We start from the raw sequence: 23326 nt of genomic DNA, 5'->3' as shown, positions 1-23326 counted from the left end.
GCAATTATCGATAATTTGCCATCTGACTCAGTATTGATTTTCAGAGCAACAACAAAAGTACAATTAATAATACGACGAAAACAAAGCAAACGGAATAAATAAAACAATTATATAGCGTAAATGTATTCCATCAAGCTGCTGCTTGTGGCGCTATGCGCAATCGTTGCCCACGCCAGCAATATAACTAGTATTGTATTTGGTGATATTAAGGAAGGTGTTGTGGCAGCTTTTGGTGACTTTAACTCTGATGAACTGACTGATGTGTTTGTCATTCGCGATAAGAGGAAAACACTGCAGATTCTCTATGGTGCGTACATTTCCCCCCAAATACTTCTGTCATTCTTGCCTATGTATGGAGTTCAAATTTTGCACAGACTAGGAAAAGCGTCTGTGATTTATGAAAAAGAGTCAAGGTCTCAAGTTTCTCTTTCCCGTCCAAACATCCAAAATAAATAAACACATACATACTATATGTGCATGCACTTACAAATTTTTATATATATGTATGTATGTACATATGTAAGAAAATCTTATTGTGTGGAGATCATGAACTAGTAGCCTCTGTAGTGCGCGTTTACTACAACCAACTCTTGCAATATAGTTGCATACAAAGTAGCTAGCTTGGGACTAGTGCAATAGAGACAAACTTCGCCAGTTGTGCTGACGTCTGAAGTTGTCAATTCCTCCATTAGGTTTGCTTCACAACTCAAATTATAATAAAGTAAAACATATTATTTTACTTAAATTGGTATTTATCATCATTTCATCATCACTTTATAACAAATAAAGTAATATGCGTCATGCATAAGCTATTTCCAAATGATGTTAATCGGTACAAATATGACAAGGAGTTCAATAAACATACAAAAAATAGTGTGAAAAAAGCAGTTACCTTTCTTAAAATATTTCTATGCTTATTATTTTATAAAGTAGTTAAAATATTTAATCAACGCGGTCTCTATTTGTTTTTCTGCCTTCAGATGTTTTTCGCCATTATTTATTTTGCATTTTTACATATTTTTTGTTTGGTTATAATAACTTCACATTACCTTATTTATCTTAAGATTGTTTTATAATGTGCAATTCAGCGGATTTTATTGGAATGCTTAACTAGGGCGATTTTGAATCAAATATTGAAAAGGATTTATTTAGAAAAGCACTTAAAAACAATAGCCAACTTTCTTCTAGCACAGAATTAATTGATATTCAAATGTTGATGCCTTCTTTCTGTAATAAACAGGTGCGGATACAGAGCCCCTTTTGCGTCCTGGACCCATTTGCTACTATAACGACAAGGTGATTGTCAGCATAATACCAGGAGATTTCGATGGCGATGCACTGATGGATGTGCTGGTCAATGTAGAGAATGGCAAGGGCATCTATGATGTCTATATCAATTGGGGCAACACCACGAAACTGAATTGTGCCGACAAACCAATCATACAGACATTTGGCGAAGTAATGGCCCTTGATTTTAATGGTGACATGATCATTGATTTGTTTGGTCTCGATACGAATATGACGCGTTGTTTTTGGATCTTCAATAACAAACGTGAGCCGCCAATTGTGGTGCATCAAGCGATGCCCCAAGGCGGCAGTACGCAGACTCTAACCGTACCCAATGCGAATGCCTATTTAGATTTGAATAACGACTTTTTGGCCGATCTGTTTCTGCAAACGAAAAACTCTTACGAGATCTGGTATGGTGTTACTGACCGCGATGGACAGGACAACTTTAGCTATCAGCATGCAATCACCATTCAATTGATTGGCGCCAAGGACTATGCCGTTGGCCAGGCTGTCTTTATGGACTTTGAGTTGCGTGGCGTGCAGAATATTGTGCTGCCATTTTGTGTGCAGGAGAATTGCCGCAACTCGACCATATTGGTGCACGATGGCAACGATTTCAATGATGTGCACGTTAATTTCAAGGATCCACAGGGTGTACTCTGGGCATTTGTGCCGCCAAAGGCGGATGATGTTTATCTAAAAACAATCACAGCTCGAAGTGGAGATTTCAATTTGGATGGCTATCCCGATTTATTGGTCACCCTGCAGCCGCTGAGCGTGGCCACACCTGTGATGCAAACGTTTCTGCTCGAGAATGTGGCGTGCAAGACGTGCAGCAAGAATTTCAAACGCACCTTTGAGGTACGCTGGAATGCATTGGCTCCCATGGGCAATAACACTGTCGCTGGAGCCTTCTACGACTTTTATCAGGATGGTGTGCTCGATGTGATACTCATTGAGAAGCAGTCAAATGGCAACTACCGACCTCTAGCTTTTCGCAACACACTCGACTATGATGCCAATTTCGTTAAGGTGATTGTGCTCACTGGTCTGGTGAATGCACAAAATCCCACACCACGCACACCACTCGGTCGCAAGAAGCTCACCTATGGCAGCAATCTGCCGGGTCCCATTATTACATACAGCACAACCACACAGGATGGTGATCAGCAAATTGGCAGCAGTGTACAGTTGCCACAGTCCTCATACTTTGCTCTCCAATTGCCCTACACATGCTTCGGCCTGGGACGCACACCCAATTTTGTCGATCAACTAGTGGTTGGGCTGTACAGTAAGATGCATAATTGGACGCAGCTCATACCCAATTCACAGATCATTGTGGTGCCCCGACCACTTGATCAACCACAGCACTGGAAGGCGTTGCTCTTTGTGACACCTAGCAAACTGATCCTAATGAGTGTCGTCGCTCTGGGTGGCACTTGCCTGGTCATTGTACTGATTATACTGGTGCTATACATTAAGGAGAAGCGCGAGGATCGGCAGGAGCGCTTGCAAGAGTCGCACAGATTCCATTTCGATGCAATGTAAGCGCAGTTAAATGAAAATAACAGCAATATTTGTTGCGGTCAACCATGGCAGGCAGTTGCTTTATTATTTTTTATTGATTAATATATTTTTCGTTTATGTATTTAATTCCCATATACCTAAGTTCTTCTAAACAGAGCGAACAGAAATTAAATGTTGGTTTTAGGTTGTGCGCAAAGTTCATGTACAGACTTTAAAATCTCAAATCAAAGCCGTACCTAGAACCAGCATGGGAGTTAAAAGTGCGCGTTATAATTGTGTAATATATATAGTTTAAAAATGTGATAATAATAAAAATGAAATCCAATAAATATAATTAATCCTATCAAGTCATTTTCGTTATTCGTCTTGAAAGGCGTTTGAATTTCTGTTTCAGTTGAGTTTGCATATTGAAAAATTATAGTGGTATTTGCATTTCTCTAAACGAAATACATTGGATTGGATTTCAGAAATGCTGGAACAATCAAGCGCTTCAGGTATTCCTCCTTCAGTGAACGCGTTAGACGAGCGCTGTCAAAATGAAATATATAATGATCAACTTGGGAATTCATTGGTATGTTGCTAATAACTCACTTGAAGATGTAAACACGTCCGCGTGCGGCAGCCAAATGTGCCAAATAAGCTGGCGCCGGATATGAGACAGAACGATTGCAGCGTGGAAACAAATGACACAAGTTATATGTCAATTGTTGCAGCAAATCAATGTCCAAGTTGCCAGTATTCTTAATGACATTGTAGCGCGTCGGCTTGGCTGTGCCCTGGATGGACTGATGACTGACCATAAAAAATTGCATTTCATTCGGATGCACAATGGTACGATCGATAATTGTGCCTGGGTCAACATTGTTAAATTTATTTCTCGGATGCGGTGCCGTTACAGGAAGAAGCGTGTGTGATGACGCTTCACCACAATCACACAGCAGATCTTTGGTGTGTAATTGTTTTGCAACTGAAGTAAAATATAGTGATTGATTATTTGTATGTAGGCAATCGTTATGCAAATGCGAATCTCACCTTACGACATGCCACCTCAATGGCCCTCAATTCGATGTTTTCGATTTTCTTAAATTGCCCATCGCTAACACCGTCACGATAATAAATTATATGTTCCGGATAAGTTCCACGATACTGCTTATACACACGCAAATGTTCGGTTACAATAGATTCCATATCTTCAATTTCTTCACGAGCACCGCCAGTGCCGCTAGTTTGCAATCTATATTGCATGTTGTACGAGGCGCCATACGGATCATGGGATCCAGCAACCCCAACCACACTGGGTATATCACGTTGATCGGGTGACGGATGTGTGACATCAGCACCCAAATACATAACATTCGCCAGCATTATGCGGGGATCATCCTTGATCTTGTGATTTATGCCGTTCAGCTTTGAATTGACCTTCAATAGCACATTGTCCACCAATTGGGCATTCAAGCGACGTTCAATGCTGTTTTGCTTGATACACTGCGTTAAAAGGCCATATTGCAGTTCGGCCTTCTGTTTAATCACCTCGTACTGTGGGCCATAGTTTGGAATGATGACAAACACCAAATCAAAGTTTTTGCTCTTTAAGTCCTTAAATTGTTCATCCAAATGTCGTTCATCTCGAAATTTGCGTATATCGGGTTTCGCCTCGAGACGTACGTTAACGTTTCTACTTTGTTGTAAAACCTGGCAATTGGATTTGAATTTGCTGATTAAAAGGAATTGTGATTCGGTTTACTTTGAAATTATTACAAACCAATGAGGCAAACTCTTCGAGTAAGCCATATTGTATTCTGGATTTGTCGCAATCCATAATCGACCACTTGTGCTGCTTCTCGTGGGTTTTTAGAAATTGGCATCTATTCATGTACCATGAACCGTTCGATGGGCTCTGAAAATTTTACCATTGTATTCCAACTGGGGTGCCATCAACAGACGTGAGGCGACCGTAATGAAATCATTGGTAATACGTATTCCAAATCTACTGACTGAGGGATCAGCATTATGATTAAAGTGCTTCAATAGGTCCATAATTTTTTGTTTGCGCACATTGGTCGATGTGGCCGCAAACTTGATCATTGCCGACACCTGATTTGCGCCGTCTTTGCGCTTTGCTCATGAAAACGAAATATACACATATAATTCCAAATGCCAATAATTAATATAGAGTGTATATTTGACTTACGTTTAATGCTTGCCCCTCCTCAATGCGGCACAACTCCGCAGGCAAATAAATGTTTTTGGCCGGTGGTCCGACATGCAGACAATATAGATTGGGATACTGCAATTTGTAGCCGCGCGATGCAAAATATTCCTCAACAGTTATAACCTTGCCGTCTGACTCAAATTTCAACATTTTTGGTGGCTGCTGCGAAAAGCCATTCACCTTATATGCACGCGGTGTCGATGCAAAGCTTTTTGGTGGCTCATAGACGATATTAATGCCTTTCAAAAACGACAAGACGTTCCACAAATTATTATTACAATTGCCGCTCCGTATGTCGTCCATACGGATACGATTATGGTTCACCATGTAATCAATCACTGGCATTGACATAGGAAACGACTTGTGAGAGACATCGACATTCACAAAGGGTTTGTCGCCCAGCACAAAACTCTGATAGAGACCGACCAATGCCTCATAGCCATCTCGCAGCTCAACAGGTGGTCCATTGCCAGATTTCATAAAAAACGAACGTCCAGCACGTATGGCATTCTTATTGCAGGGCTCAGCCAGAACCACCTCCAGACACTGCATGGCACGCATGGGCTTGTCATAGATCTTGTCTTTCATATAACTACAATAAATGCATAGCTTAGTTGTGCTTAATAAAGTGATACGAGTTAGCTTTGTTTCTTACCTGCGCAGTGAGCTAAGATCTACAACGCTGTTATCGGTTTCCTTGATTGTAATGGTGTAATGAACGGTACGGCCATAACGATCTATCACCTAGTTAGGTAACAACAATAGGTCATATTTTAATAAATATAAATATTAAAAATGAGAATACTAGAAATGATGTTAAATTTAAAAAGACTGACAACTACGCTTCGATAGGCACAAGTTATTAGGCTAAGACACAAACCTGTGCTTTTAAAATATGAAATGAAACAGATAACTAATAATCAGAAACTTACCTCTACTTTGCCGTCAATTGGAGTCGTTAGTTTATCCACAGCGTAGCAAGATTTACGACCATCGAAAGCGGCAATCGCATTTTTCAGATATTGCGTGCGAAACACGTCAAAAGCCTGCCTGTAGAACTTTTTGGGACGATCGGGCACTATGGTCACGTCATAATGAAAAGCTGTATCGGGCATTTTGCTTAAGTCAAGATCCAAATAGTTGACAGCACAAGTGCCGGGTCTGCCCAATGTGCCACGTTTAATGGGTCCGTCCTGTGGAACTTGTACAGCAGTACTGCCAGCGGAAGACGGTGGACCACGCTGCTGATATCCAGCACCTTGTTGACCACCTTGTGGTCCACGCTGCTGATAACCGCCACCTTGTTGGCCTCCCTGTTGACCACCTTGTGGTCCACGTTGTTGATATCCAGCACCTTGCTGGCCTCCTTGTGGTCCACGCTGCTGATAACCGCCACCTTGTTGGCCTCCCTGTTGACCACCCTGTGGTCCACGTTGTTGATATCCAGCACCTTGCTGGCCTCCTTGTGGTCCACGCTGCTGATAACCGCCACCCTGTTGACCACTTTGTGGTCCACGCTGCTGATAACCGCCACCTTGTTGGCCTCCCTGTTGACCACCTTGTGGTCCACGCTGCTGATAACCCTGTTGGCCTCCCTGTTGACCACTTTGTGGTCCACGCTGCTGCTGTCCCGCTTGCTGTGGAGTTTGACCGCTTTGGGGTTTAGCTTGTTGGGAGCCACCTTGTCCGCCTTGTTGTGCACCAGGTCTACGTTGCTGTTGACCCGCTTGTGCCCATCCTCCTTGCTGCGATCCCTGGCCACCTTGTGCTTGTCCTTGTCTCTGTTGTTGTTGGCCAGCTGCTTGCCAGCCTCTTTCGCCATCACGGCCGCCCTCGGCTCGCTGTCCTTGCCGAGCTGGTGCAGCTATGCAATAAGTTTATAGATGTGTGGAAATTTAAAAAATAATTGCATGACGTGGATATTCAAGTAACAAGAAGTGTGATTCCCCTTTATCGCAAAAAAGTAAAACGCAATTTCGTCTGACATAACAAAAATCAAACTATCACAGATAAAGCAGGTAAAAATGGTGGGATTCCCCCTTAAATACAAATTGGTAGAAGTTTCTAGAAGCATTTATAGCCTACAACATCAATGTTGTCGCAGATGTATGTGTGTATTCAGGTATATAAATAAATAGGTATGCATGTATGTTCCAATGCATGTGTGTATGTATATTTCACAATTACTGCAATTACCTTGTTGTTGTTGTTGTGGCTGCGGTGGAGCTGCAGCTTCCTGCGGTTCATTCTTATATTCTGTAATTACAATTGCATTGGTATTATTTGAATTCTTAATCCATTGCAATACACATACTATTCTTCTTTCCCATTTTTTTCACCCAATTTACGCAGTAAATTTATTTTGTATATTCGAAACAATAATTTTTACGAGACAACTCGACCTGCTTTTATCAGATTCTTCACTTAAGTGAATGTCAACACTGAAGTTGTACAGTGTTGAACATTTCGTTTGGGCATATCGATAACAACGAAAGGCATCGATTATATATTTTTTTTTATCGATTAGCGATGTATGATACGACTGCATGTTGCCGCATTTTTGAAAATTATTTAAAAAATAAGATTTGTTTAAATGCAAAAAATGTTTTTGGTTTTTGAATTTAATTACAAAAATGTATTCAATCAAAAAGTCCCTCAGATTCTAAATCAAGCAAAAATGAAATGTCTTATTTTGTTTTTGTTGTTGTTTATGGTTGTATCAATTTTACTTGGAATTGCAATTTTATTTTGCCCAATTATAGCAACCAATTTTTACTTAATTTTTGCATTTTTAAAAATGTAGCCCAAAAATATTGATACATAATATATATATGTATATATTTTTTCATGTATCTATTTGTATAAATATATTGTAATGCATTTTAACAATTTGTTTTAAAGCATACAAATTTCCATTGCACAAATGTGGTTATCAGATAAATGTTATCTCGATTTTGTTGAAATTTTCTATAGAATTTGTATATAAACTTTTACTAACAATTGCACAACTTCGTCCGCATGATTTATATACACTTAAAATATCTACAATAATTATACATGTGTATATATTTATAGACATATATTAATAAATTTACGCTTAAAATGTTGTTAAGTAATTTTTATTTTTTGTGTTTCGTAAATTCAACTAATTTATACTAAAATGACTCATATTATTTAATATATAAGACTGTGGAAAAAAGAATAGTTATACCGAAAAATTGCACTACAATGTAAAATAAATGGTATTAATAAAAAAAACAAAATCTTTGCTGCAAAGTAAATTTAAATTGTAGTTGTTTTTATACCCGCTACCCATAGGGTGTGCCGACAGGAAATGTATGTAACAGGTAAAAGAAGGCATCTCCCCTTATAAAGTATATTCTTGATCAACGTCAACAGCCGAGACGATCTATCCAAGTCCGTCTGTATATAATAATAATAATTTTTTTTCGACAGCATTTGTTATGTTTGCGCGCAGATCAAGTTTGTTTCAAATTTTTGCCACGCCCCCTTCCACCCCTGCAAATCGAATAACAAGCGTAATTTTAAAGCTAGCTTGGTATACACAGTAATTCCTGAAAATTTGATTGCGATCAGATAAAAATTATCGAAGTTATTAAAGAAATACTTTTGTATAGGCAATAACGCCTGCTATGTATGTATGTATTGTATTTATTTGGACGTTGATGTACTAATGGCCGTACCATCAAGTGGCCCAGCGATACCAAGCACGAGCTTGTAGACGCGCGGACAAAACAAAATAAATTTGTGAACAGCATGCATTACACGAAAACCGCGAATAAATATTAAAAGACGCTGGACAGCTAATTAAATTAGATTACAAATATGTTAGAATATATGTATAATAAGATAAATAACAATTAAATACTCGATAAATAAGCTAATAATAAGGTTTTAAGCAAAGGAATAGATTTACTAGAGCAAACTACGTTATTGAGATTATTATAGTTCACACACAGAATACGGAAGGGATTATGACAAGCAAAGTTAGTAGATCTACGTAAAATGAGAAGAGGAAGAAAATTCCTAGTGATCCTGACAGGAACTGCAAAACTAATTTGACTTAACAGCTCCAAAGAGTCTATTTCACCATTAATTAGTCTCTGTATAAAAACAGCACCTTGCATAGTTCTACGGTCAGAAAGAGAAGGAAGGTTTAGTAATAAAAGTCTACTTCGATACGATGGTAATCTAATATTAGGATTTCAATTTAAACTACGAAGAGCAAATAATAAGAATTGTTTCTGCACCGATTCAATCCTATATGGTGAACCCTATACTGGGGATTCCAGACAAGTAATACGTACTCAAGGATAGGACAAACCAGTGAGACGTACAAAGTCTTAGTGATGTAGGGATCATTGAACTCTCTCGACCAGCGTTTTATAAATCCCAGAACACCCATGGCCCTATTAACAGCAGACAGAATATGTTTATCGAATTTTAGTTTTGCATCAATCAGAACCCCTAAGTCATTCACACCTTCAATTTGCTCAAGAGGAGTATCATATAACATATAGTTATTTAACTGTGAAGAACCCCTACAAAAGATCATAAACTTACACTTATTGCAGTTGAGATGTAACATATTTACTCTACACCAAGATTCTAGACGGTTAAGGTCACATTGTAACAGTGAGCTCTCAAGACTATCATTAAATGTCAGGCTTAGCTTAACGTCATTGGCGTACATAAGTACACGGGAAAACTCGATAACAGAAGGAAGATCATTTATGAACAAAGTGAACAATAGAGGACCCAAATGACTGCCCTGGAGAACACCAGAAGTGACTTGGACACATTTAGAAACAAAACCATTATAATAAACATTCTGAATTCTGTTGGAAAGGTATGAGGATATCCAATTGAGTGGATGAAAGGCTATGAGGAAACCCTAAAACATTAAGCTTATACAGTAAGAGGTGATGATTAACAGAGTCAAAAGCCTTACTAAAATCGGTGTAAATGACATCCGTTTGCATTTTATTCTCGAATCCTTTAATTACAATAGAAGAGAACTCCAATAAGTTAGTAAAAGTGGATCTAGACTTCACAAACCCATGTTGGTAAGGTGAAATTATAGATTTACACGGATGTTGCAGTTGAGAAGTTATAATTTTTTTCAAATGCTTTTGGAAGCGCAGACAACTAAGATATACCGCGATAATTTTGATCTTTAGATTTGCTCCCTTTTTTTAGGATACGTATAATGTATGATATTTTTCCAGATTTTAGGAAAAGAACATGAGTTAACGGATTATTCAAACAATTTAAAAAGCGGTTTACAGATACTACCAGCACAATACCTTAGCACACAACTAGGTACTCCATCCGGACCAGCCGAAAAAACAGGTTTTATAGCCAATAGTTCCGTTAAAATAGAGCTTTCACTAATTAAAGGACCAAAAATACAATTAGATGAATTTAACTGATAAGGATAAGAAAAGGAATTTTGAGAACTTGGGACAGAATATGTCGTTTGGAAAAAAATCCGCAAATAAATCGGCAACATCATGACCATTAGATACTGTCATATTCTCCAAAGACATAAATGCTGGTGATGACGCGAATCTACGCTTCGAGTTAACGAAGTCATAAAATCGCTTTGGATCACGCTGAAATCTTATTCTGCACCTACTCAAATAATTATTATAACACTCATTGTTATGAGTGCGAAAAGCAGCTTAGCAACAGAATAGCGGAGAAAACCAAAAGAAGAGCCAGTTTCCTTGAATTTTTTGTAAAGTCTCTACTTACGATTTTTTAAATTCGATAATTTCTTAGTAAACCATAAGGGTTTATAAAACAAATGTGGAATACTTGATGGAACACAATCATCAAATAGCGAGTCCAAAGTAGAATACAAAAATTCAACCGCTATATCCAAGTTCGTAGACAAAGAAAGTTGGGACCAGTCAGTTTGAGATATAAGCAGAGAGTTTCTCAAAATCGGTTTTCCGAAAACAACGAGAAAGATCACCACAATGTACACTCGACTCTGACGCAATAAATGGGAATGGTAAGGGTCTTAAGGAGAAGATATAGGAGATATTCTCGATAGAGAACATGAATCTGGGTCTAAAACAAAAATAAGGTCTAGAGACCTGTTTAAGCAATTTGGAATACCATACCAGGCTTTGAAATAGAATTCTTGCCACTACTAGGAAGAGAACTGGAGACCAATTTTTCTTTTTAGCAACAAATTCTTTGACTAATAGGTGTTCCGGCCAAAACTCTCATGCTAAATTGTTCAGCGAGAACACTTATTTTAAAAGATGAAATCTCCCGTTCGTACGAGAAATTAAATTTATCCACATTAACCCTTGCTTTTGATTTGGACTTAATATAAGCCCGATGTCGTATCAGGGTGTGGTAGAGGTATGCATATGGTGTGGTAGAGTGCAAGCACAACGTGTCGTGGTGTTCGGGTTCGAGTCCCGGTAGGAAATACAAAAAAACGATTACTTTGAAGAAGTATAAAGTACTCTACATTATTTAAAATTATTTTTGAATATCGTATGATGGAAGGAAGTTCTGGATTATTAGTTAGTCTTTAGGCTCTAAAGTCATATGGCAAATCGAATAAACAGTTATGTATATTGTTTTGTCTCATATTGAAATCAAGATTGCTTACCGGGAGCTTATCAACGGCTGGGAGCTTATCAACGGCGTGTGTATGGGTTGTCTCGTCGATGTTGCGGCATTATTCGAGGCACCATTGCTGCTACTTGCGGCGGCGCGTGCCAAAGCAGAGTCAGCGCGTCGCGCGCTCCCATTGTTGGCTGAATCAGCTGAATTGGCATTGGCGGCTGCATTGGTAACGGCGGATATCGAAACGGCGGAAGCGTTGGGGGACAGTGGCGCATACAAATGTTCCGGCGACAAGTTACCTTCGGAGTCATCGCTGGGCAGAGAGGAGGGCGGCGTCAACGGTATGCCATACGCATGCGATTTACCCGATGAACTGTTGTTGCTGGCCGCACTTTGTTTCTCACTTTTGATGGCTATCTTGGGCACCATAAGGCTGCTTTGGCTTTGGCTGCTCTGACCAAGCAACAGTTGCTGCTGCTGCTGGGATTTGATGAGGTTGTTGCTGCTTGCAGTAAGCAAAAGTCCACCATGCTGTTACAAAGTAGGACAAAACAACGATAATAACAAAAAATGAAAGCTGTTTAGCATGCGAGACTATTAAATGTGACTCACTCACCTTTTGGTCAAAGAGCAACTCTGTTTGTAAATTGGCCAGATTGATGCTCAGCTGATGGGCGCTGCTGTTCTGTGAGTTTGGACTGGCGGGGCAGCTAGAGTCGGGCGACATTGGCTCATCCTTGATGACTGCCTCATCGATCTCAATGTCTGAGCATATATCGGGCGATATGCTGCCCTGAGTAGCACTCGTCATCCATGTCTGCAAAGAGAGCAACGAAATGAAAATTGTAAGTCGTTTGCTGTAAGGGAAACGCGATAAATTGGCAGCACTGATTTCGGTTAAAATTTCAATAATTGATCATTTTGCAGCTATTTCGATTCCACTAAAAATCGAAAGTTCTTATCGGCAGTTTTAAACTAATTCATTTACAATTTCAATTCCCAGAATTAATAAATAGCATTAAAGAAACTTCTTTAACAATTTCAAAATCGATTTCTCGTATTCTAAACAGGGCGAACAGAAATTAAATGTTGGTTTTAGGTTGTGCGCAAAGTTCATTAAAATCTCAAATAAAAGCCGTACCTAGAATCAGCAAGGGAGTTAAAAGTGCGCATTATAATTGTGTATATGTATATTATATGTGTATGTATGTATTTGTATTACGATGTCATGTATTTGTATATATATATGTATAAGTATATATGTAATTGTGTATATGTATATAGTTTAAAAAATGTGATAATAATAAACATGAAATCCAATAAATATAATTAATCCTATCAAGCCGCTTCATTTGCGTTATTCGTCTTGAAAGGCATTTGAATTTCTGTATCATATTGAAAAATTATAGTGGTATTTGTATTTCTCTAGACGAAATACATTGGATTGGATTTCAGAAATGCTGGAACAATCAAGCGCTTCAGGTATTCCTCCTTCAGTGAACGCGTTAGACGAGCGCTGTCAAAATGAAATATATAATGATCAACTTGGGAATTCATTGGTATGTTGCTAATAACTCACTTGAAGATGTAAACACGTCCGCGTGCGGCAGCCAAATGTGCCAAATAAGCTGGCGCCGGATATGAGACAGAACGATTGCAGCGTGGAAACAAATGACACAAGTTATATGTCAATTGTTGCAGCAAATCAATGTCCAAGTTGCCAGTATTCTTAATGACATTGTAGCGCGTCGGCTTGGCTGTGCCCTGGATGGACTGATGACTGACCATAAAAAATTGCATTTCATTCGGATGCACAATGGTACGATCGATAATTGTGCCTGGGTCAACATTGTTAAATTTATTTCTCGGATGCGGTGCCGTTACAGGGAAGAAGCGTGTGTGATGACGCTTCACCACAATCACACAGCAGATCTTTGGTGTGTAATTGTTTTGCAACTGAAGTAAAATATAGTGCTTAATTAGTTGTATGTATGCAATCGTTATGCAAATGCGAATCTTACCTTACGACATGCCACATCAATGGCCCTCAATTCGATGTTTTCGATTTTCTTAAATTGCCCATCGCTAACACCGTCACGATAATAAATTATATGTTCCGGATAAGTTCCACGATACTGCTTATACACACGCAAATGTTCGGTTACAATTGATTCCATATCTTCAATTTCTTCACGAGCACCGCCAGTGCCGCTAGTTTGCAATCTATATTGCATGTTGTACGAGGCGCCATACGGATCATGGGATCCAGCAACCCCAACCACACTGGGTATATCACGTTGATCGGGTGACGGATGTGTGACATCAGCACCCAAATACATAACATTCGCCAGCATTATGCGGGGATCATCCTTGATCTTGTGATTTATGCCGTTCAGCTTTGAATTGACCTTCAATAGCACATTGTCCACCAATTGGGCATTCAAGCGACGTTCAATGCTGTTTTGCTTGATACACTGCGTTAAAGGCCATATTGCAGTTCGGCCTTCTGTTTAATCACCTCGTACTGTGGGCCATAGTTTGGAATGATGACAAACACCAAATCAAAGTTTTTGCTCTTTAAGTCCTTAAATTGTTCATCCAAATGTCGTTCATCTCGAAATTTGCGTATATCGGGTTTCGCCTCGAGACGTACGTTAACGTTTCTACTTTGTTGTAAAACCTGGCAATTGGATTTGAATTTGCTGATTAAAAGGAATTGTGATTCGGTTTACTTTGAAATTATTACAAACCAATGAGGCAAACTCTTCGAGTAAGCCATATTGTATTCTGGATTTGTCGCAATCCATAATCGACCACTTGTGCTGCTTCTCGTGGGTTTTTTAGAAATTGGCATCTATTCATGTACCATGAACCGTTCGATGGGCTCTGAAAATTTTTACCATTGTATTCCAACTGGGGTGCCATCAACAGACGTGAGGCGACCGTAATGAAATCATTGGTAATACGTATTCCAAATCTACTGACTGAGGGATCAGCATTATGATTAAAGTGCTTCAATAGGTCCATAATTTTTTTGTTTGCGCACATTGGTCGATGTGGCCGCAAACTTGATCATTGCCGACACCTGATTTGCGCCGTCTTTGCGCTTTGCTCATGAAAACGAAATATACACATATAATTCCAAATGCCAATAATTAATATAGAGTGTATATTTGACTTACGTTTAATGCTTGCCCCTCCTCAATGCGGCACAACTCCGCAGGCAAATAAATGTTTTTGGCCGGTGGTCCGACATGCAGACAATACAGATTGGGATACTGCAATTTGTAGCCGCGCGATGCAAAATATTCCTCAACAGTTATAACCTTGCCGTCTGACTCAAATTTCAACATTTTTGGTGGCTGCTGCGAAAAGCCATTCACCTTATATGCACGCGGTGTCGATGCAAAGCTTTTTGGTGGCTCATAGACGATATTAATGCCTTTCAAAAACGACGAGGCGTCCCTCAACTTATTATTACAATTGCCGCTCCGTATGTCGTCCATACGGATACGATTATGGTTCACCATGTAATCAATCACTGGCATTGACATAGGAAACGACTTGTGAGAGACATCGACATTCACAAAGGGTTTGTCGCCCAGCACAAAACTCTGATAGAGACCGACCAATGCCTCATAGCCATCTCGCAGCTCCACAGGTGGTCCATTGCCAGATTTCATAAAAAACGAACGTCCAGCACGTATGGCATTCTTATTGCAGGGCTCAGCCAGAACCACCTCCAGACACTGCATGGCACGCATGGGCTTGTCATAGATCTTGTCTTTCATATAACTACAATAAATGCATAGCTTAGTTGTGCTTAATAAAGTGATACGAGTTAGCTTTGTTTCTTACCTGCGCAGTGAGCTAAGATCTACAACGCTGTTATCGGTTTCCTTGATTGTAATGGTGTAATGAACGGTACGGCCATAACGATCTATCACCTAGTTAGGTAACAACAATAGGTCATATTTTAATAAATATAAATATTAAAAATGAGAATACTAGAAATGATGTTAAATTTAAAAAGACTGACAACTACGCTTCGATAGGCACAAGTTATTAGGCTAAGACACAAACCTGTGCTTTTAAAATATGAAATGAAACAGATAACTAATAATCAGAAACTTACCTCTACTTTGCCGTCAATTGGAGTCGTTAGTTTATCCACAGCGTAGCAAGATTTACGACCATCGAAAGCGGCAATCGCATTTTTCAGATATTGCGTGCGAAACACGTCAAAAGCCTGCCTGTAGAACTTTTTGGGACGATCGGGCACTATGGTCACGTCGTAATGAAAAGCTTTATCAGGCATTTTGCTTAAGTCAACATCCAAATAGTTGACGGCACAAGTGCCGGGTCTGCCCAATGTGCCACGTTTAATGGGTCCGTCCTGCGGAACTCGTACTGCAGTACTGCCAGCGGAAGACGGTGGTCCACGCTGCTGATAACCGCCACCCTGTTGGCCTCCCTGTTGACCACTTTGTGGTCCACGCTGCTGCTGTCCCGCTTGCTGTGGAGTTTGACCGCTTTGCGTCTTAGCTTGTTGGGAGCCACCTTGCCCAGCTTGTCCGCCTTGTTGTGCACCAGGTCTACGTTGCTGTTGACCCGCTTGTGCCCAACCTCCTTGCTGCGATCCCTGGCCACCTTGTGCTTGTTCTTGCCTCTGTTGTTGTTGACCAACTACTTGCCAGCCTCTTTCTCCATCACGGCCGCCCTCGGCTCGCTGTGCTTGCCGAGCTGGTGTAGCTATGCAATAAGTTCATAGATGTGTGAAAATTTTATAAGTAAGTGCATGACGTGGCTGCTCAAATAACAAGAAGAAGAACAAAAATCAAACTATTACACATAAAGCAGGTTAAAATGTTGAACAGGTAAGAATTGTGGGTTTCCCCCTTAAATACAAATTGGAAGTAGTTTCTAGAAGCATTTATAGCCTACAACGGTAATGGACGCTAGCGTAGCGATCATCAGCGTCAGCAACAGTAACAGCAACAACCCCCCCATCCCGCAAGAGCTAAGGGTTCAAAGGGTCCCGCTCGGCTTGTAATGATGATCGAGGAGCCGCATACTAATCCCGTATTTGCTCAATCGGCAAATAGAAAAAAAAGCAGTGTGTCGGCTAAGGATGCTACAAGTAATTTGGTGACCAACAACGTAGGGTAGGTTGTTTTATGACATTAATTTGCAAGTCCATAAAGAATGTCCCAGCTGCTTAGTAGCAGTTCAATCAAAAGAATGGAGAGTAGTTGTTGGCAATCATTCTCCAAACTCCAAAAGTGACGATGCAAATCCAACGCAACGAGTGGTTGCAACTGAATTTCGCCCGGTTACTCGATCAGTTAGAATCTTTGAATTCACAGGCACCAAAAGGAGCCGAAGTGCTGATCACCATAGACGTTCCATCTCACGATATTTGTCCTCCGCCTGGTAGTACTCCAGCGAATGTGAGATTACAGGCAAATCGAAATCCGAATGCACCCGCTAGAAGAGGACGTCCAACAAGACAACGAAGATCAACTCATTCTCAAGCGCCACCCAATTTTCAGATAGATGTAGAGTCCATTATCCAAGAAACGGTTACTCCAAATGGCCACGTAGCTCATCGTGAAGCTCCGATTACTCCACGAAGTAGCCGATCCACCAATCCTATTCAGAATTTAGGGCCACATGGCATCTCAGACATTCTACAGAAATGGGGTGTCCAATTTGATGGCATTGCCGAAGGATTATCTGTTGAGGAATTCTTATACAGAGTACAAATCCTAATGCGCGAGCATTTTGAGGAGGACTTGGAAATTATAAGTCGAAATATCCATCAGCTGTTGATAGGAAAGGCAAATAGTTGGTTTTGGAGATACCACAAGAGTGCTCAAACGTTCAACTGGCGAGAATTTTGCGTAGAGTTCAGAAGTGAATATCGCTAGAGCAGATCAGTGACTGATTTACGGGAACAGATTCGATCACATAAACAAAAGCCAGGTGAATCCTTCGACGCGTTTTATGAAAGTGTTTGCAAACTGATGGAAAGATTATCCGTTAGTTTTGCAGAAGACGAACTGGTAGAGATGATTCAGGGAAACTTACAGATTGACATGAAAGAAAGACTTCTGTTTGAATCTCTTCCATTTCCGAGCTTCGTCTTTTGGTGCATAAGCGTGAACATTTTCTGCAAGATATAATATATGTAGGTAGAGAACGTCAGCCGCAAGTCAAAGCTGGTACATATCGAGTATACGCCCTGGATGACGAGCAACCCGAAGAAGATCCTGAGAGTTACGAAAAGATTGAGATAGCAGTCATACAACGTAAAACACCATTAGTTTGGTGAAATTGCGAAACTGCTGGTCACATATGGGAAAATTGTTTGGCTGAAAGAAGAGTTTTTTGTTATGGATGCGGGGCTCCGCAAGTTTATAAGCCAAATTGCCAGAACTGCAAACAAAAGAAGGAAAACCCGCAAAGAGGGGCATCCAATGCAGGAAGGTTGTCCCAGAAATACGGGATAAGTTGAATATAGCAAGTAAAACGGTTAGAATTTTACAAAAATTAACTCTTTCTGAAATACACAATAGTTTTAAGCCTTATAATGAGAGATTAAGAGATTATTATATAGCTAGAGAGAGAATTTTTGCTAGACAGGGGAAGAAAAGTCTTCGAAACACTATTTGTCAACGAAAATATTTTAAATTACTTAAAAGCAAGAAAGCTATGATGGTGTCAACCATTTTTCAAAACAATATTGACCGTAGTAGTTAAATTTTTCAAAATCATTCCAATTTCAAGAAAATAAGGTCGCAAGTTCGAACAGCTGATGCTAAAATGCACCAGGTGCATGGAATTTTGAAAGTAGATATGAAATATAAAGACAAAGAAAGACAGAGATCTTTACATTATTCCATCGATAGTTCAGAAATTATTACTAGGAATACATTTCTGGCGAGAATTTGAACTCGCACCAGGAATCATTAGCTCAATCTTGTTTATTATCCATGCAAGAACGACAGCAACTAGAGTCAGTAAAGGAGTTATTTCCCAATTTTGAAAGACAGGGATTGGGTCGAACCGCGTTAATTAAACATAACATTGAGATTGGTGATAGTAAGCCAGTGAAGCAGCGTTACTATCCAGTGAATCCTGCAGTGGAAAAGTTGATGTTCTCAGAAATTGATCGCATGCTTAGGCTTGGGATAATTGAACCATCGCAAAGTGCTTGGAGCTCTTCAATGCGCATGGTTGTAAAGCCAAACAAGGTTCGATTATGCTTGGATGTTCGAAAGCTAAATGAGACCACCCGAAAGGATGCATATCCTACGCAAAGTATTGAAGGTATCTTCGCTCGACTTCCAAAGGCTAATTTAATTTCTAAGCTAGATCTCGAAGATGCTTATTGGCAGATAGAGCCAACCGAAGAAGCGAAATCTTTGACTGCATTCACGGTTCCAGGTCGATCGTCCGTCATGCCCTTTGGACTTTGCAATGCTCCTTCTGCAATGACTAGATTAATGGATGATTTCATCCCGCCTGATTTACGGCACTGCGTTTTCGGATATCTGTATGATCTCGTCATCGTTTCCGAAGATTTTTCATCTCACCTTGATGTGTTAGTTCGCATAGCGGACAAATTTCGAAAGGCAAACCTTACTTTGAACATTTCAAAAAGTCACTTTTGTGTCACAAAGGTTAATTACATAGGATATGTGATAAATAATGGTGGAGTAGCAACCGATCCAGAGAAAATTTCTTGTGTACTAATCTTGCCTACCCCCAAGAACTTGAAGGAAGTTCGAGGTTTCCTCGGAGTTTGTGGTTGGTACAGAAGATTCATCAAAGATTTCGCTGAAATTTCGTGTCCCATTACTGAAGTGCTAAAAACGAAAAAAATCCTTTAAATGCTTGAGAAGCTCAGGAAGCAATGGATAGGTTAAAGACATTGTTAACTACCGCTCCAATGCTGCAGAATGCAGATTTTTCTCAAAAATTTTTCTTACACTGCGATGCCAGCGATCATGGTATTGATGCTGTATTAGTTCAACTTTCAGATACTGGAGAGGAACGGCCACTTGCATTTAAAAAGCTCAAAGAAATTATAGCGTAACAGAAAGAGTCTCCTATGGCTAATGCGAAAGCAGAATGTATCTGGCAGATTGGTTCGCTGGATACTTCGTTTACAAGCGTTTAAGTTTACCATTTCGCATCGATAAGGCAAGGATCACGTTGTTCCAGATGCATTGTCATGAATTAGTGAAGCAACGATTGATAGCGTCGAATAGATAGGTACTGAAATTGATTTAGATTCTCCATCTTTTCTTAAGGCTGAGTACTAAGAACTCAAAGACTTAATGGAAGCGAATACTCAGAAATTCCCTGATTTGAAAACTGTAGATAAATATAGTATGTCTACATTCGCACCGAACACCCATCTGGAAGCGCCGTCCAAGATATGGAAGTTTGGAAGTTATGGGTGCCGGAGTCATTACGAGTAGCAGCTATTCAGCAAGCGCATGATTGAGTAATATCTTTTCACGGTGGAATGCAGAAAACGATTGTATTGGCCAGGTCTATCTAAACAAGTGCGGGAATATGTGCGCGCATGTGATGGTTGCAATAAAACGAAAGCGCCAAATATGACGTTACGACCCCCAATGGGTCAGCAAAGTATATCGTGTAGGCCTTTTCAAAAGTTATATATTGACATACTTGGTCCTTATCCACCAAGTAAGAAGAGTCATATTGGGCTGCTCATCGTCCTTGATCATTTCAGCCGATATCATTGGCTATGTCCGTTAAAGAAATTCACAACCGCAGCCGTTATCGAATTTCTTGGAAATCGAATTTTTGCAGAGTTTGGTGTGCCTAAAATCATTGTAAGTGACAATGAATCTCAATTCAAGTCGAATGATTTTAAGGCATTCTTAACAAAGTTTGGAATAACTTATACTTGTGCTGCCTTATATTCGCCTCAAGGCAATGCTGCCGAAAGGGTTAATTGATCTTTGCTAGCAGCTGTTCTCTCGTATCTTCGAACTGATCAGACTGAATGGGATACAAACTTGACCAATATTTCTTAGGCTCTAAGATCCTCTTCGCATCAAGCGATTGGATGTTCGCCGTATAAAGCTTTGTTTGAATTCAATATGATAAACCATGCTGGTGATTACAAAAGTTACTGAAAAAATTATCTGTGTTAGAAGAGTCACCCCTGCTGAATTCAAGTGATCAGATACAATTGTTGCGAAAGGATATTAAGCAAAATAGTCATGCTGATTATGAGCGTAGCGCTATGCAATACAATTTGCGGGCAAGGCCAGTTTAAAGAAGGCCAAGAGGTTTTTAAAAGAAACTTTTATTTCAGCAAATTCTCGATCAATTTGAACAAAAGGCTAAAAAAGCAAATAGAAAAAAAGCAGTGTGTCGGCTCAGGATGCTATACAACATCAAAGCCATCGCAGAAGTATGTAAATATGTGTGTATATAGATAAATATGTATGAATGTATGTTCCAATGTACGAGCTATTTCACAATTATTGCACTTACCTTGTTGTTGTTGTTGTGGCTGCGGTGGAACTGCAGCTTCCTGCGGCACATTCTTATATTCTGAAATTACAATTGCATTGGTATTATTTGAATTCTTAATCCATTGCAGTACACATACTATTCTTCTTTCCCATTTTTTTCACCCAATTAACGCAGTAAATTTATAGTGTATATTCGAAATAATAATTTTTTATGGGACAACTCGACACTTGGGCTGATATCAGAGCAAAGCGAGAAGATGGCAGACTGGGAGCTTTTCGAAAAGCGAGCTACATTCAAACACGAGTGCTTTGAAAATAAACGGAAATTAAATCACAGAATGCAACAAGACAATCGTACGCTCTGAGAGAGTTGATGCGATAAAGGGTTGCAACTGCTCTCTCGCTGCTTTATCGCTTGAACTCGCTTTGCTCTCACTCTGACATCTTTCGAGCGATTGCATATGAAAAAGGTTGCAGTGGTTTATCGCTCGCTTCTTGCCCTATATCACATCGCTTCTCGCGCGCACTCTAAGTCAGCGTTGCCAATTTCACTATTTTCCCGCTAGATCTGGCGGTTTTCGAAAGCAAAATGCGGTATAAATTTAAAACTAGTGGCTAACGGGAATTATAGCTATTTTCAAAACAAAACTGACGAAACTTTAGTTTTTTAAAAACATCTGGTACCTTCTTGTATTTTTATGTTTTACAATGCCACACTTTAATAACTTGCAGTATTTTTGCCAAAAGATCTTTACATTTTTATACCATCACCATCTGGGTATTTCACAATTTCCAAAACCATCGTGTGTGACAGTTAAAATGCCCAAGATTTATGAACAAAAACTGCGTCTTGCTTGGTTGCAAGACCCTGCGTTTAAGGATTGGTTAACTCTAGATGCAGCCGATGATCAAAAACACTCTTGAAATTATTGTAAATCCAGCATTAATGCCAAGCTTTGTGATTTGCACGCACATGCCAAGGCAAACAAACATAAGTCTTCGTCATCTGCGTTTTCACAGAGGAAGAAAATAACGTTTGTTCCGTGTGTCTGCTAAAAACTGCCAGCAAGAGTCGGCATTGTCTCTGTATATTACGATGCATTCATTGGTCAAAATACTTATTAAATCTATAAAAATATTGTTGTATTAACCTATCATCCTAATTCTCTGGCGGTTTCTAGCTTTTTTCATATGTTACTTTAGCTTTTTTATGAGAAGAGTTGGCAACACTGACTCTGCCATCAGCCTTAACTGACTGTCAACACTGAAATTGAATACAGTGTTGAACATTTCGTTTGTACATATCGATAACAACGAAAAGCATAGGCTATATATTTTTATCGATTAGCGATGCCGCATTTTTTAAAATGATTTCAAAAATAATATTTGTTTAAATGCAACAACTGTTTTTAGTTGTAGGTATATTTATCCATTAATATCCATCACTTTAAAAATAATATTCCACGACCAAGTCTGCTTCGCAATGATTTTAATTACAAAAATGTATTCAATTAAGAAAAGCAATAATAACCCCTCCGATTCTAAATCAAGCAATAAATGAAAAGTCTTATTTTGTTTTAGTTGTTGTTTATGGTTGTATCAATTTTATTTGGAATTGCACTTTTATTTTGCCCAATTACAGCAACCAATGAAATGTTTTACAATTTTTATTTAATTTTTTTCATTTTTGTATGCGTTAAAAATGTTGTAGCCCAAAAATATTGATACATAATATATATATAATTATATTTATGTATCTATTTGTATAAATATATTGTAATGCATTTTAACAATTTGTTTTAACGCATTTGCATAAAAATTTCCATTGCACAAATGTGGTTATCAAATGAATGTCAACTCGATTTTGTTGAAATTTTCTATAGAATTTGTATATAAAATTTTACTAACAATTGCACAACTTCGTCCGCATGATTTATATACACTAAAAATAACTACAGTAATTATACATATGTGTATATATTTATATATATTAATGTAGATGATTTTGTAAGAAATCAATTTACGCTTAAAATGTTGTTAAGTAATTTTTCTTTTTGTGTTTCGTAAATTCAACTAATTTATACTAAAATGACTCATATTATTTAATATAAAAGACTGTGGAAAACAAGAATAGTTATGCCGAAAAATTGCACTACAATGTAAA

General features: G+C 39.1%; 4 protein-coding genes across 4 annotated transcripts; 1 reads left to right on the top strand and 3 right to left on the bottom strand.

The window, feature by feature from the left end:
- Positions 1-18: 18 nt before the first annotated feature.
- On the top strand, positions 19-3273 carry LOC133842398 (T-cell immunomodulatory protein). Its single transcript, XM_062275468.1, has 2 exons — positions 19-307; positions 1241-3273. Exons 1-2 carry the CDS (start codon positions 121-123, stop codon positions 2836-2838), a joined length of 1785 nt encoding a protein of 594 aa, XP_062131452.1. The 5' UTR covers positions 19-120; the 3' UTR covers positions 2839-3273.
- On the bottom strand, positions 2867-7491 carry LOC133842394 (protein argonaute-2-like). The gene is given in 11 exon segments (XM_062275465.1): positions 2867-3345; positions 3409-3718; positions 3721-3784; positions 3850-4509; positions 4580-4717; positions 4720-4932; positions 5009-5621; positions 5685-5773; positions 5962-6895; positions 7231-7285; positions 7344-7491. Coding segments are annotated over 11 exon segments (3183 nt in total). The 5' UTR covers positions 7360-7491; the 3' UTR covers positions 2867-3254.
- Positions 7492-11680: 4189 nt separating this feature from the next.
- Positions 11681-12452, bottom strand: LOC133840030 (cyclic AMP response element-binding protein A-like). The gene is made up of 2 exons (XM_062271682.1): positions 12258-12452; positions 11681-12172 (listed from the first exon to the last, which is right to left on the bottom strand). The coding sequence occupies exons 1-2, from the start codon at positions 12450-12452 to the stop codon at positions 11681-11683; spliced, it is 687 nt and encodes a 228-aa protein (XP_062127666.1).
- A 460-nt stretch (positions 12453-12912) lies between these two features.
- Positions 12913-16404, bottom strand: LOC133842395 (protein argonaute-2-like). The gene is given in 10 exon segments (XM_062275466.1): positions 12913-13157; positions 13221-13597; positions 13663-14126; positions 14129-14321; positions 14392-14470; positions 14472-14677; positions 14679-14747; positions 14824-15436; positions 15500-15588; positions 15777-16404. Coding segments are annotated over 10 exon segments (2364 nt in total). The 5' UTR covers positions 15960-16404; the 3' UTR covers positions 12913-13066.
- Between the last annotated feature and the right edge of the window lie 6922 nt (positions 16405-23326).

This window comes from Drosophila sulfurigaster, chromosome 3 (genome assembly GCF_023558435.1).
Source record: "Drosophila sulfurigaster albostrigata strain 15112-1811.04 chromosome 3, ASM2355843v2, whole genome shotgun sequence".
In the NCBI taxonomy this organism is placed as follows: domain Eukaryota; kingdom Metazoa; phylum Arthropoda; class Insecta; order Diptera; family Drosophilidae; genus Drosophila; species Drosophila sulfurigaster.
The sequence above is the reverse complement of the archived record's forward strand: the minus strand, read 5'-3'. Positions and strand labels throughout refer to the sequence as shown.

What these genes read in the sequence shown, in the direction of transcription:
- LOC133842398 (XM_062275468.1), top strand. Translation starts at nt 121, where the DNA reads ATGTATTCCATCAAGCTGCTGCTTGTGGCGCTATGCGCAATCGTTGCC. An exon ending in AACACTGCAGATTCTCTATG is followed by an intron (nt 308 to 1,240) that starts GTGCGTACATTT and finishes TGTAATAAACAG; the next exon opens with GTGCGGATACAGAGCCCCTT.
- LOC133840030 (XM_062271682.1), bottom strand. Translation starts at nt 12,452, where the DNA reads ATGACGAGTGCTACTCAGGGCAGCATATCGCCCGATATATGCTCAGAC. An exon ending in AGTTGCTCTTTGACCAAAAG is followed by an intron (nt 12,173 to 12,257) that starts GTGAGTGAGTCA and finishes ACTTTGTAACAG; the next exon opens with CATGGTGGACTTTTGCTTAC.